The 13,102-nt window shown below is 44.4% G+C and overlaps 1 protein-coding gene across 1 annotated transcript in view; it reads left to right on the forward strand.

The window, feature by feature from the left end:
• The first annotated feature begins 4,424 nt into the window (after positions 1 to 4,424).
• LOC135518027 (matrix metalloproteinase-17-like) overlaps positions 4,425 to 13,102 on the forward strand; it is a 113,241-nt gene continuing 104,563 nt past the window's right edge. Inside the window, exons 1-2 of the mRNA XM_064942852.1 lie at positions 4,425 to 4,466; positions 5,119 to 5,183. Of these exons, the coding sequence (XP_064798924.1) occupies positions 5,139 to 5,183 (45 nt within the window). The 5' untranslated portion in view covers positions 4,425 to 4,466; positions 5,119 to 5,138. The remainder of the gene's footprint in view (positions 4,467 to 5,118; positions 5,184 to 13,102) is intronic.

Below are 13,102 nucleotides of genomic sequence, written 5' to 3' on the forward strand. Positions count from 1 at the left end.
CACATATCCACAACACAAAATCCATGTGTACCTGTGTGTATAGTGCTTATGTTTTCATGTGTGTGTGTATGCGTGTGTGTGTGCCTTTGATCATCTGTGGTATCTTGCCATCAAAGCTCTTGTCTGGCGGAACCTGTCACTGCTGGAGGAAGTCTCTGACTACATCCCAAATGGCACCCGGTTCCCTACAAAGTGCACTGCTTCTGACCAGAGCCCATCAAAGTAGTGCACTATATAGGGAATAGGGTCCTATTTTCGGGCTGAGCCTCTGTCTTATTATCCCTGTATAGCCCAGCGTTGTCAGAGCCTCCAACTACCATTCATACAGTAGCTCGATAGTATTCACATAGAGAGAGAGAGAGAGAGAGAGAGAGAGAGAGAGAGAGGTAACCACACACAGTATTAGTAATCAGATATCAATAATCAGATATCATTTACTTCATGTTACTGAATGTTCTCCTTGTAATTATAGCAATAAGATAAATGGTTTCTTCATGCAGTTTGGGAACTGAGCTAAAATGGTTAGATTAATGTATTTATCAATTACATGGATTTCATCTAACTTTCCTTGATCAATAGCTACATCCATTGGCAGGAAGAGTGGAAGGTGTATCTCACAATGTTACCTGTCAAAGTAAATAGGTTTTTCTGTGTGGTGTAAAAAAACAGCAACAGAGCCAGGCTTGATTGTTTGCTTTTTTAAATTAACACTCCAGACTATTGACTATGATTATTCTGCACCCATTAATTAAAAGAGAAACAGCACACTCTCCCCTGTTTCTATACACATAGCGTCATAATGTTATGGCATAGCTACACACGACTGGCGCCAATTAACACTGGGCTTTAGAGAGAGGCAGTGGTGTAAAAGTCATGGCCAGTTCATTACAGGGACTGTTTGTGTCCCTGATAGGCAGCCCAGGCCAACGCAGACCCCCATTACCATGACAGCACCAGCTACAGGCCTGCCACAGGGAAAACCAAACCAGGGCAGTGCCAAGGGAGGGCCAGGGCAACATTGGGCACGGCACCACACAGTCAGCAAATCACCAAGACTTTCTCTCTGCCCAAGCCAGAGCCAGCTCTGCTAACGGCCAGCATACAAGCCAGGCCTTTTATGCTGCCAACAAAGCTGTCAAACTCAACACCTCCGGCAGAGTAAACTCTTCTTTAAGTAACTGATGAGCTACTGTCTGCATTTTATGAGCCCTTTTAAGCAAATTTCCCCCAAAAAATAGTTGATGGCAGAGGTATAAAAACTGCAAATGGATGTAGGTAAAACAAATTATCATAATAACAATTCCATGGGTTTTAGGCAAACCTGTCCCCAGTTTGTGCCAAAGCTGCAGTGTTGACACAATTAGGGTTCTTTTTTTGACACAGCACCATCCTCTGTGGGGCTTTGAGGAAGCTGTGGGCTGGTAATTAGTTGGAGAACTAAAAGCTATTAACCCCACTGTTTTTCACTGTTAGCGGCTAATATTAGCCTGCCTAATTGGCACTCTTCGTGCTTTCCATGGCCTAATTCCACAACGTTACCAGGAATGTGAGTAAGTATTTTGGAGTGTAACCATGCCCTAAAAACACCACACTGAAATATAAGTAGGAGCTACTGAACAAACTGCACACATAACTCTGCAGGTCTACTGGTAAACACTGCATGTATAGAGAAGGCTGTGGATTCTTCTTTAACCCTAAATATGCTGGGCTAGGGTCTATAGATGTGTTTTTTGCCTTAGCTGGGCTGTCCTGTGTTGCAACCAGCCAGGTACACAGAGCCCATCTTGTTTGGAGGGGAATAGCTTGGAGAACCAAGCTCCCCATTCAGCTCTGCTCCTGGCTCCCACAGAGCATGTGAATGAGGGAAGATTGATCTCCTCTTTGAATTGCTCTGTGTGCAAAGCAAACACTGGTTGTTGATGTTTTTCATTGTCTTTGTGAAATGCAGCCGGACTTATTCAAAGGCTGCTTACATTGATAAATACTGATAATGATGAGGACTTTGGCGATGGGATGGCAGGGAATTGTTGGGAATGGAATGGAAGGGAGGTTGGGAAGGTGGACGATTGACTGGCGCATCAATTCCCAAGATGCATCTGTCAGAGCCAGAGCACCATGTTACTGCTGGAGAACTAGAGCAATGTTCACTAGCTCACCCTACACATTACTCACCTTACACATGGACAAACGCAGACACTCCCCTCAATCGCAATGTAATCACACAACAATCTATGCTGTGCACGTTCTTATTTGTTTTATTTTGTGTCTGTGCTCCCACTGCAAATGGCAAGTGGGGTAAGCAATGAGATTACCTCTCTGCTGGTACAGACGATCCTCTGTCACAGGCGGCAGAGCACCGGGTCCAATCTAGAAAACATCGCAGAGAGATAAAACCCAGGGATTAACATCTGATTAACATGATGAGATGAGAGGTGCATATCTATGGTCCACATATCTACGTCCTCTGACCTGTCGGATTTCAATTTCACAATGATGCTCTTCTTCAATTCGACATCAGGGAGGAAGGTGGTGGGGAGAGATTGAAGGAGGGGGGACATGTGTATATCCACCGGCTCTAAAGCATGTATGTTTGTTATCCTCTGTCTCAAGCCATCTCTCACTGAGAATGTCAGATTTCACTATGCAATGTCGGCTTTGGGTTAAGGCTGGGGTTTTAATTGAACGATTGACGAATCATCCATTTGCCCCTAATGAGGAGTCACAGAGCGTTCGGTGATCGTTTTGCATGTCACAAAGGCAAAACTGCTAACACAAAGCACTTGGGGCATAGCGTAGTGTATCTGGTATGAAATCAAAAGACAAATAGGGATTAAATATCCATAGATTAAATATGGTCTCTAGTGAGTGGTACTGCTTTCCCAAAGGAGGAGAGTCAAATCTGCCACCTCCCCTGCTTCTATTCATCACACCTAATCCATAAACATATCTTAAAACAGCTTTGAGCTTAATTAAATTAATTAGCTAATTAATTAAAGGCAAAATGATTGAGGGAATTCCTGGGAAGTGCGTAGCGTCTGTTCCGTAGGATGCTAGCACATGGTTTTAAGACTCCCATAAATTCATCAATTTATATTTAGATACAAGATAAAGATTTCGCAGGGCACTGCTTAGGGCATGGCACAGCAATATAGGTGGAACAGATGATTGATGAAAATGGTTAGGAAGAAAAACAGGAGGGGGGGGGGGTGACGTTATAAGACAGGAGGAAAGGGGTCCGTTTCCACTGTGTGATTAAAGGGTACTGTTGCTAACATTGACGGGGGGGCTTTCTGAATAATTTAGCTACATTGAATGCATGTTGAGAATATTGTGACACCAGGTGTGACTGATTGAAGGGAGGAGAAAAGGAAGAGGAGGTCCGTCTAAACTGCCAATGTGGAAAAGCAGGGTTGATCATTTTTCAGTGATGTGTGAAATCACTAGCTCTCGCTAACCCACCTATGGCTCCTGTAGAGGCAGGAGGAGAAGAGAATAGTGGGCTTCTGGGGTTGATCTAAATCATTGATTGGCTCACGCTGTGGACCTGCAGATCAGAGGAACAAGCTCCTAACATAGAGCGCCATTTCACATTAAAGGAGTCGCTGTAACAAGAGCAGCGCAGGTGGAGGGCTCTCTGAACTACTGCTGCTGCTGCTAAACACTATATTGACTGACACCAATGGATGTGAGAGGCCAAGGCGAGAAATCTACTAGGCTCAATGGCTATATCTAAAAAAGAGACTGCAGAGAGAGTGACAAGGGTAGTTGAAATTCAGAGACTAAGAACAGGAATGGGTATTAAGTCTCTAAGGTTTTTTATGGGAATCAGTTTGAGAGGATACTTCATGGATCACAAGAAACATTACATTTACATTTAAGTCATTTGGCAGACGCTCTTATCCAGAGCGACTTACAAATTGGTGAATTCACCATGACAGAGACATTTCCTCCTGGGATTACAGATGACAAACATCTGAGATGGGTTACAATCACTGCATGTCGGTATGGCAATAGGTCTCTTATTGATGTGTAATGTGGATGCGGCTAAGGTGCCTGATTTCTCCAAGGGTGTATTCACCCGGGAATCTCAACCTGGAACCTCTCCTCCTCCTCCTCCTCCTCCTCTTCTCCCTCCTCCTCCGCCTCCCACACCTCCTCTCCCCGTCCCATGTCTCACATGGTCGGCCTCATGTACATTCGCTGTGTTGGCTATCTGACGGAGACGGGCTGAAGGGTGACATTGAGGAGACGGGGAGGGTTGGACACTGTGGCACATAAATCAGATCCTGTCTGGGCAGGCAGCCACAGGAGCCCCCTGTCGAGACCATGCACCCCACCACCAGCCCCATTCACCCGCCAGTCTGGGACACGCTGACATGTATAACCTGTTTGATTTCCTCTCTTTGATTGAAACACACATCTGTGGGGAAAGCAGCTCTGAAGGGTTTTAAATTAAGACAATTAAGGTAAGGAGCACTGTACTCACAAGGTTGGGCAAATATTGATGTGGTGGTTTTCTTTTGTCTCTCAGCCTTTCTCTGCATGTCAGCAATAATTTCTTGTGGGTTTCTGTCATATATGTTCATCACACATACTGCATGCTTAAACAAAAAGGAAAACTGTGATTTTATAGTTCTTGAATGACTGACAGCCTCCAAGGATCTACAACATCTCATCAGTGAAACATGTAACAGCCATCAGTGGCCTGGACCAATAGTTGTCTTTGACATGTTTTTCCTGTTGCCCACCATATCCCTATGGAATACTGACTCTATTGATCATATTCATCAATCCCTTTTCCCACAATAATTCAATGAATATGTGTGTATGTTGACCCAATGTCTCTAAAAGAATAGTATTAGCAAGGCCCTGGGCCATTATCTCATGATATGGGTAATCCATGTACAGTAGAACCTCTGTGGATTTTGTCACATACACACACATTCAGGTCACAGGGACAGATGTGGGTGTGTGTAACAAAAGTACACTTGACAAGTTGATAACAGCACTTACTTTCTTTTAAAGTCTGGTGCTTCCATAGAGGAGAAAGAAAAAACTGCATTGAAAATACCAAAGCCAAACTCTCTCTCAGATAAGGTATCTTTCTGTTTTTTACAGCTGCACTGGACTGAATGTGAATGGAAGGAGAAGGCATGATCGGAATGAAAAAAGAAGACACAGAGGTACGTTCTCAGGGGGATACAAAGAAAGAAAACAGAATAGATATGGCTTAGCATCGTCTGTATGTGCCTCTTAACATTTTAACATTGCCAGATGGCCTTCTTATTTTCTCACAGATAGGTCTGGGGTCTTGGTCAAATCTGTTTATGAATAACATTATAGCCTTCTGCAAAAAAAAGAAGACAACACAGGAATCAGATGTGATGTGAATATTCCTCATTAACAGTGAAAGCTTTACTTGTGTGTGTATATAGATCCATTTTTCATGTTCTACGCTATTGTCCTTGAGCTCTTTTGGTTACACTTCAGTACCTACACACACAAGAGTCCAGAGAGTACACAAGCAAAGAGATTAATTAATGCCCAGTTGACATTTCTGTCTGTTTGTTTGTGAGTGTTTAAAGACTGTAGTCTTAACCTGTCCAATGGGAATGCCCATTAGGCAGAGCTGGCAGTGGAGATGCAGAATGCCCCTGGTTGAGATACACAGTGTGATAAACACAATTACAGGCAGACAGAAACCGTCTCAATGCTGGCTCTCAAATAAACAACCCCCCACCAGTTTGTATTTTCTATTTTTATTTCACCTTTATTTAACCAGGTAGGCTAGTTGAGAACAAGTTCTCATTTACAACTGCGACCTGGCCAAGATCAAGCATAGCAGTGTGAACAGACAACACAGAGTTACACATGCAGTAAACAATAAACAAGTCAATAACACAGTAGAAAAAAATAAGAAAAAAAATCTATATACATTGTGTGCAATAGGCATGAGGAGGTAGGCGAATAATTACAATTCAGCAGATTAACACTGGAGTGATAAATGATCAGATGGTCATGTGCAGGAAGATATACTGGTATCTAAAAAGTAAAATCTAATAAATAAAAACAGTATGGGGATGAGGTAGGTAAATTGGGTGGGCTATTTACCGATAGACTATGTACAGCTGCAGCGATCGGTTAGCTGCTCAGATAGCAGATGTTTAATGTTGGTGAGGGAGATAAAAGTCTCCAACTTCAGCGATTTTTGCAATTCGTTCCAGTCACAGGCAGCAGAGAAATGGAAGGAAAGGCGGTCAAATGAGGTGTTGGCTTTAGGGATGATCAGTGAGATACACCGCTGGAGCGCGTGCTACGGGTGGGTGTCGCCATCGTGACCAGTGAACTGAGATAAGGTGGAGCTTTACCTAGCATGGACTTGTAGATGACCTGGAGCCAGGGGGCGACGAATATGTAGCGAGGACCAGCCGGCTAGAGCATACAGGTCGCAGTGGTGGGTGGTATAAGGTGCTTTAGTAACAAAACAGATAGCACTGTGATAAACTGCATCCAGTTTGCTGAGTAGAGTATTGGAAGCTATTTTGTAGATGACATCGCCGAAGTCCGAGGATCGGTAGGATAGTCAGTTTTACTAGGGTAACTTTGGCGGCGTGAGTGAAGGAGGCTTTGTTGCAGAATAGAAAGGCGACTCAAGATTTGATTTTAGATTGGAGATGTTTGATATGAGTCTGGAAGGAGAGTTTACAGTCTAGCCAGACACCTAGGTACTTATAGATGTCCACATATTCTAGGTCGGAACCATCCAGGGGGGTGATGCTAGTCGGGCGTGCGGGTGCAGGCAGCGAACGGTTGAAAAGCATGCATTTGGTTTTACTAGCGTTTAAGAGCAGTTGGAGGCCACGGAAGGAGTGTTGTATGGCATTGAAGCTCGTTTAGAGGTTTGTTAACACACTGTCCAAAGCACAGTGTCCAAGGAAGAGCCAGAAGTATACAGAATGGTGTCGTCTGCGTAGAGGTGAATCAGGGGAATCACCCGCAGCAAGAGCAACATCATTGATATATACAGAGAAAAGAGTCGGCCCGAGAATTGAACCCTGTGGCACCCCCATAGAGACTGCCAGAGGACCGGACAACATGCCCTCCGATTTGACACACTGAACTCTGTCTGCAAAGTAGTTGGTGAACCAGGCAAGGCAGTCAATTAGAAAAACCGAGGCTACTGAGTCTGCCGATAAGAATATGGTGATTGACATAGTCGAAAGCCTTGGCCAGGTCGATGAAGACGGCTGCACAGTACTGTCTTTTATCGATGGCGGTTATGATATCGTTTAGTACCTTGAGCGTGGCTGAGGTGCACCCGTGACTGGCTCGGAAACCAAATTGCACAGCGGAGAAGGTACGGTGGGATTCGAGATGGTCAGTGATCTGTTTGTTGACTAGGCTTTCGAAGACCTTAGATAGGCAGGGCAGGATGGATATAGGTCTGTAACAGTTTGGGTCCAGGGTGTCTCCCCCTTTGAAGAGGGGGATGGCTGCGGCAGATTTCCAATCCTTGGGGATCTCAGACGATATGAAAGAGAGGTTGAACAGGCTGGTAATAGGGGTTGCGACAATGGCGGCGGATAGTTACAGAAATAGAGGGTCCAGATTGTCAAGACCAGCTGATTTGTACGGGTCCAGGTTTTGCAGCTCTTTCAGAACATCTGCTATCTGGATTTGGGTAAAGGAGAAGCTGGAGAGGCTTGGGCGAGTAGCTGCGGGGGGGGGGGCGAGCTGTTGGCCGAGGTTGGAGTAGCCAGGAGGAAGGCATGGCCAGCCGTTGAGAAATGGTTGTTGAAGTTTTCGATTATCGTGGATTTATCAGTGGTGACCGTGTTGCCTAGCCTCAATGCAGTGGGCAGCTGGGAGGAGGTGCTCTTGTTCTCCATGGACTTTACAGTGTCCCAGAACATTTTGGAGTTGGAGCTACAGGATGCAAATTTCTGCTTGAAAAAGCTAGCCTTTGCTTTCCTGACTGACTGCGTGTATTGGTTCCTGACTTCCCTGAACAGTTGCATATCGCGGAGACTATTCGATGCTATTGCAGTCCGCCACAGGATGTTTTTGTGCTGGTCGAGGGCAGTCAGGTCTGGAGTGAACCAAGGGCTATATCTGTTCTTAGTTCTGCATTTTTTGAACGGAGCATGCTTATCTACGATGGTGAGGAAGTTACTTTTAAAGAATGACCAGGCATCCTCAACTGACGGGATGAGGTCAATATCCTTCCAGGATTCCCGGGCCAGGTCGAATTAGAAAGGCCTGCTCGCAGAAGTGTTTTAGGGAGCGTTTGACAGTGATGAGGGGTGGTCGTTTGACTGCGGGCCCGTAGCGGATACAGGCAATGAGGCAGTGATCGCTGAGATCCTGATTGAAGACAGCGGAGGTGTATTTGGGGGGCCAGTTGGTCAAGATAACGTCTATGAGGGTGCCCTTGTTTACAGATTTAGGGTTGTACCTGGTGGGTGCCTTGATGATTTGTGTGAGATTGAGGGCATCTAGCTTTGATTGTAGGACTGCCGGGGTGTTAAGCATATCCCAGTTTAGCTCACCTAACAGAACAAACTCTGAAGCTAGATGGGGGGCAATCAATTCACAAATGGTGTCCAGGGCACAGCTGGGAGCTGAGGGGGGGTCGGTAGCAGGCGGCAACAGTGAGAGACTTATTTCTGGAGAGAGTAATTTTTTTAATTAGTAGTTCGAACTGTTTGGTTATGGACCTGGAAAGTATGACATTACTTTGCAGGCTATCTCTGCAGTAGACTGCAACTCTGCCCCCTTTGGCAGTTCTATCTTGACGGAAAATGTTATAGTTGGGTATGGAGATCTCAGAATTTTTGGTGGCCATCCTAAGCCAGGATTCAGACACGGCAAGGACATCAGGGTTGGCAGAGTGTGCAAAAGCAGTGAGTAAAAGAAACTTAGGGAGGAGGCTTCTGATGTTGACATGCATGAAACCAAGGGTTTTTCGATCAAAGAAGTCAACAAATGAGGGGGCCTGGGGACATGCAGGGCCTGGGTTTACCTCCACATCACCCGCGGAACAGAGGAGGAGTAGTATGAGGGTGCGGCTAAAGGCTTTCAAAACTGGTCGCCTAGAGCGTTGGGGACAAAGAATAAAAGGAGCAGATTTCTGGGCATGGTAGAATATATTTATGGCATAATGCGCAGACAGGGGTATGGTGGGGTGCGGGTACAGTGGAGGTAAGCCCAGGCACTGGGTCATGATAAGAGAGGTTGTATATCTGGACATGCTGGTTGTAATGGGTGAGGTCACCGCATGAGTGGGAGATGGTACAAAGGAGGTATCAGAGGTATGAAGAGTGGAACTAGGGGCTCCATTGTAAACTAAGACAATGATAACTAACCTGAACAACAGTATACAAGGCATATTGATATTTGTGAGAGACATACAGCAAGGCATAAAGTAATCGCAGGTGTTGATTTGGAGAGCTAGCTAAAACAACAGGTGAGACAACAACAGCTAATCATCTAACACAACAACAGCAGGTAAAGTGGTGATGACTAGGCAGAGAGGGTCGGTTTAACTACACACAGAGCCTGAGTTCGCGGCTGGGGCCGACAGATAAAAAATAAATAAACAGAATGGAGTACCGTGATTAATGGACAGTCTAGCAGGCATCAGCTATGTAGCCAAGTGATCATAGTGTCCAGAGGGCAGCAGTAGATGGAACAGGGGAGCCGCCACTACACTAGCGTCACGGCGTTTAAAGTTAGTAGCCCTCCGACGGAGGCCGGTTGAAGGCACAGCGGATGGAGTATTCGTGGGCAGACCAGTCGTGGTGGTGCGGCGGGGGGCCGTGTCGACAGAGAATCCAAGCCAGATGGCGAAAGAGGTATTGTAGAATTTAGTTTGCTAGCCGGGAGATGCGCCTGGCTCACGGCTAATTGGTGCTAGCTTCGAGGCAGTGACGTTAGCCACTATAGCCAATTGGTAGCAGTGGTGAAACGGTGCCAAGGTCCAGAGTTTACAGCAAGGATCTGGTGGAGTATTGGGCTCTAGCCGTGTATGAGTGGGGTTTGGGTGAACAGCTGAGTAGGCCGGGAGGTGGGCCTCAGGGATAGCTTCGGTACTGGATGCCACGGTGAGTGTAAGCTAGCTGTGAGCTAGCTAGCTGCAAGCTAGCTGTGAAGATCAGAAGTCGTGGTCCAGGGATTACGGACAGGAATCCGGCGTTGTTGTGGAGAGAGTCCGATACTGGTAGACTGGCGAGTATTGTCCAGGCTAAGAACAGGGCTGGTATCTGTGCAGAAGGTAAAAGCCGCTAGCAGTGGCTAGCAATGACTAAGTAGCTTGTAGCTAATTAGCTGGTTAGCCTCTGGAGGTTCTTGAATGTGTTCTAAAGTTTAAAAATAAGAAAAAATAGCGATACCGTACCAAACCCTGCTCCAAAAAGCTTTCAGATTGTTATCAATAGACTGATATAACATCTCTGAAACATTCAATACCTAAGACATTACATTGCTTTAGGTCATGTTTTAGGTCATGTTAATGTTGTGATGAGTGACAGAGGTGTCATGCCCACAGGGGCACATGCCCCCTCAGATTTGTCATGTATAAAAAATAAATTAAAACATTATATATATTTTGTAAATCTGTAATACTACTAGCCACTTTTATGATGTTGGTTTTAGCTAGCCCAGATTCCCAATCTCCCAAACAATAGCTACCAAGAAGCCATTTCAGGCTATCAGTCAAATTAGAGTAGCTGGCTTGTCTAACAATCTTAGCTGGCATGCTGCTGGCAAGGTTGGTTGGCTTTAGAAAACCAAGCAATAACTAAATGTATTGACTCACATTCCTTTCAATCTTTTGCCCAGATTTTAGCAGAGATGCAGAGAAGCATATTTAGTTTCTTGAAAAAAAGAACCACCAGTCAGGAGGATACAGACAGCTCAAGAGTTAGGCTTAGATATGCAGAAAAATATACATATTTTTTTACATAGAGTTAAGCATAGTGATTATGGCTTTAGATTGCAGCAAAAAGCTGTTTCAAGTGTTTGAAAAATGCAACATTTTCCAACCTATGGACGGGGGCCTAGCCCCCCTCTGGACCACCCCTCTAGCAGTCCTCACTAACTTTGTGCCCCCTCAGATTTTGGGGGTGAATTGACGCCCTGAGCGACATCATATGACATGGAAGCCAGTGTCAAGTCGTTGGTTGTAATTGTCATTCATTATTTTTGATTGTTTATATAAACTGTCACAGGGGCTTTAACTTAATATTCTAGCTTTACTACTGTACAACTAAATATCCGATTAGAAACAACCATTTAAAAACATTAACATAATATTACTACTAGGTCTGCGACTTGAGATTGTAATGCAGGGATATTACCCATTGGCTCTGACAACTTAATACTGCTTTTGTCGGGAACAAAGAAAACATAACTTATTTTTTGATAACTGTCTTGGTCCTCAAGGCATTAGATGAATGACAGTCAGAGACTGTTGTACCTAATGTAAATAGACAATGGGAGAGGGGAAGGTGTTTGTGTGTGTTGGCTATGCATCTCAGGATAGCTTTAGGCCTCTTTTCGCTTTTATGAACATTCCATGAAATTGTGTTGATAATGAAGTCAAGGTTCAAACAGTGATAGGAATTTTAACAACATCATACAGACTGCTTAACCTCTCATGTTTTCTGTTTTTCATTGAAAGGCTGTATTTGTGCATATGTTTCTGAAACATTTCTGAAAAGTTTCAACAGACTATAGTTTAAGCACACATAAAATCGAATCAAATGTTATTTATCGCAAGTTTCGTAAACAACAGGTGTAGACTAACAGTGACATGCTTATTTATGGGCCCTTCCTAAACATGGAGAGAGAAAATAGAGAAAGAGTTATGACAGGAGGAGTAAATACACAATGAGTAACAATAACTTGGCTATTCAGTGCATTTGGAAAGTATTCAGACCCTGTGTCTAACGATCGTCTGAATGAATGGACCAAGGCACAGTGTACTTAGAGTTCCACATGTTTAATCAATATTAAACTCACCAAAAACAATATAGAAGAACTAAATGTGACGTACTGGACTGCTCACAGGCAGCTACACAAAAACAAGATCCCACAAACAACGGGAGGGAAAAGGCTGCCTAAATATGATCCCCAATCAGAGACAATGATAGACAGCCTCCACTGATTGAGAACCATACCAGACCAACAAAGAAATAGAAAACATAGATTGCCCACCCTAGTCACACCCTGACCTAACCAACTAGAGAAATGAAAGGATCTCTAAGGTCAGGGCGTGACACCGTGACCTTTTCCACATTTTGTTACAGCCATATTCTAAAATTAATAAAATGTGGAAAACGTCAAGGGGTCTGAATGAACACTTTCCGAATGCGCTGTATAGCCAAGTTATTGTTACTCGTTGTGTAAACACAGGGTACCAGTACTGAGTCGATGTTCAGGGATACAAGATAATTGAGGTAGATATGTACATATAGGTAGGGGTAAAGTGACTAGGCAACAGGATCGATAATAAACAGGAGCAGCAGTGTATGTGATGACTCAAAAGAGAGAACAGTCTGTGGCTGGAGTCTTCGATAATCTTTAGGGCCTTCCTGTGACACCGCTTGGTATAGAGGTCCTGGATGGCAGGAAGCTCGGCCCCAGTGATATACTGGGCTGTACACATTACTCTCTGTATTGCCTTGCGGTTGGATGCCAAGCAGTTGCCATACCAAGTGGTGATGCAGCCAGTCAAGATGCTGTCAATAGCGCAGCTGTATAACCTTTTGAGGATACAGACACCCATTTACATACAAAGCCTTGTATCATAGGGCTATCACTGGATATTAATTCAACTTGTTACAGTCTCTCTCCTTACTTATGACTTTGAACGCCACAACACAAAGATGAAATAATGTATATCCACAACAACAAAGTGTAACTCATCTGCTAAAGAAGAATGTGGATGATGTGATTGTCTGTTTTCCATTGTGAACCCCTCTGTTTTTGTGTAATTGTGATGATCTCTACTTTTTTACAAATTGGTTTGTGGTTTTCTATGATGTCTTTTGAAATGCCAGAGTAATGAGGGGGAGAAAATATAACCGCTTCTGTATTTCAG

The sequence above is a fragment of the Oncorhynchus masou genome, chromosome 28 (assembly GCF_036934945.1).
Source record: "Oncorhynchus masou masou isolate Uvic2021 chromosome 28, UVic_Omas_1.1, whole genome shotgun sequence".
Lineage (NCBI taxonomy): Eukaryota > Metazoa > Chordata > Actinopteri > Salmoniformes > Salmonidae > Oncorhynchus > Oncorhynchus masou.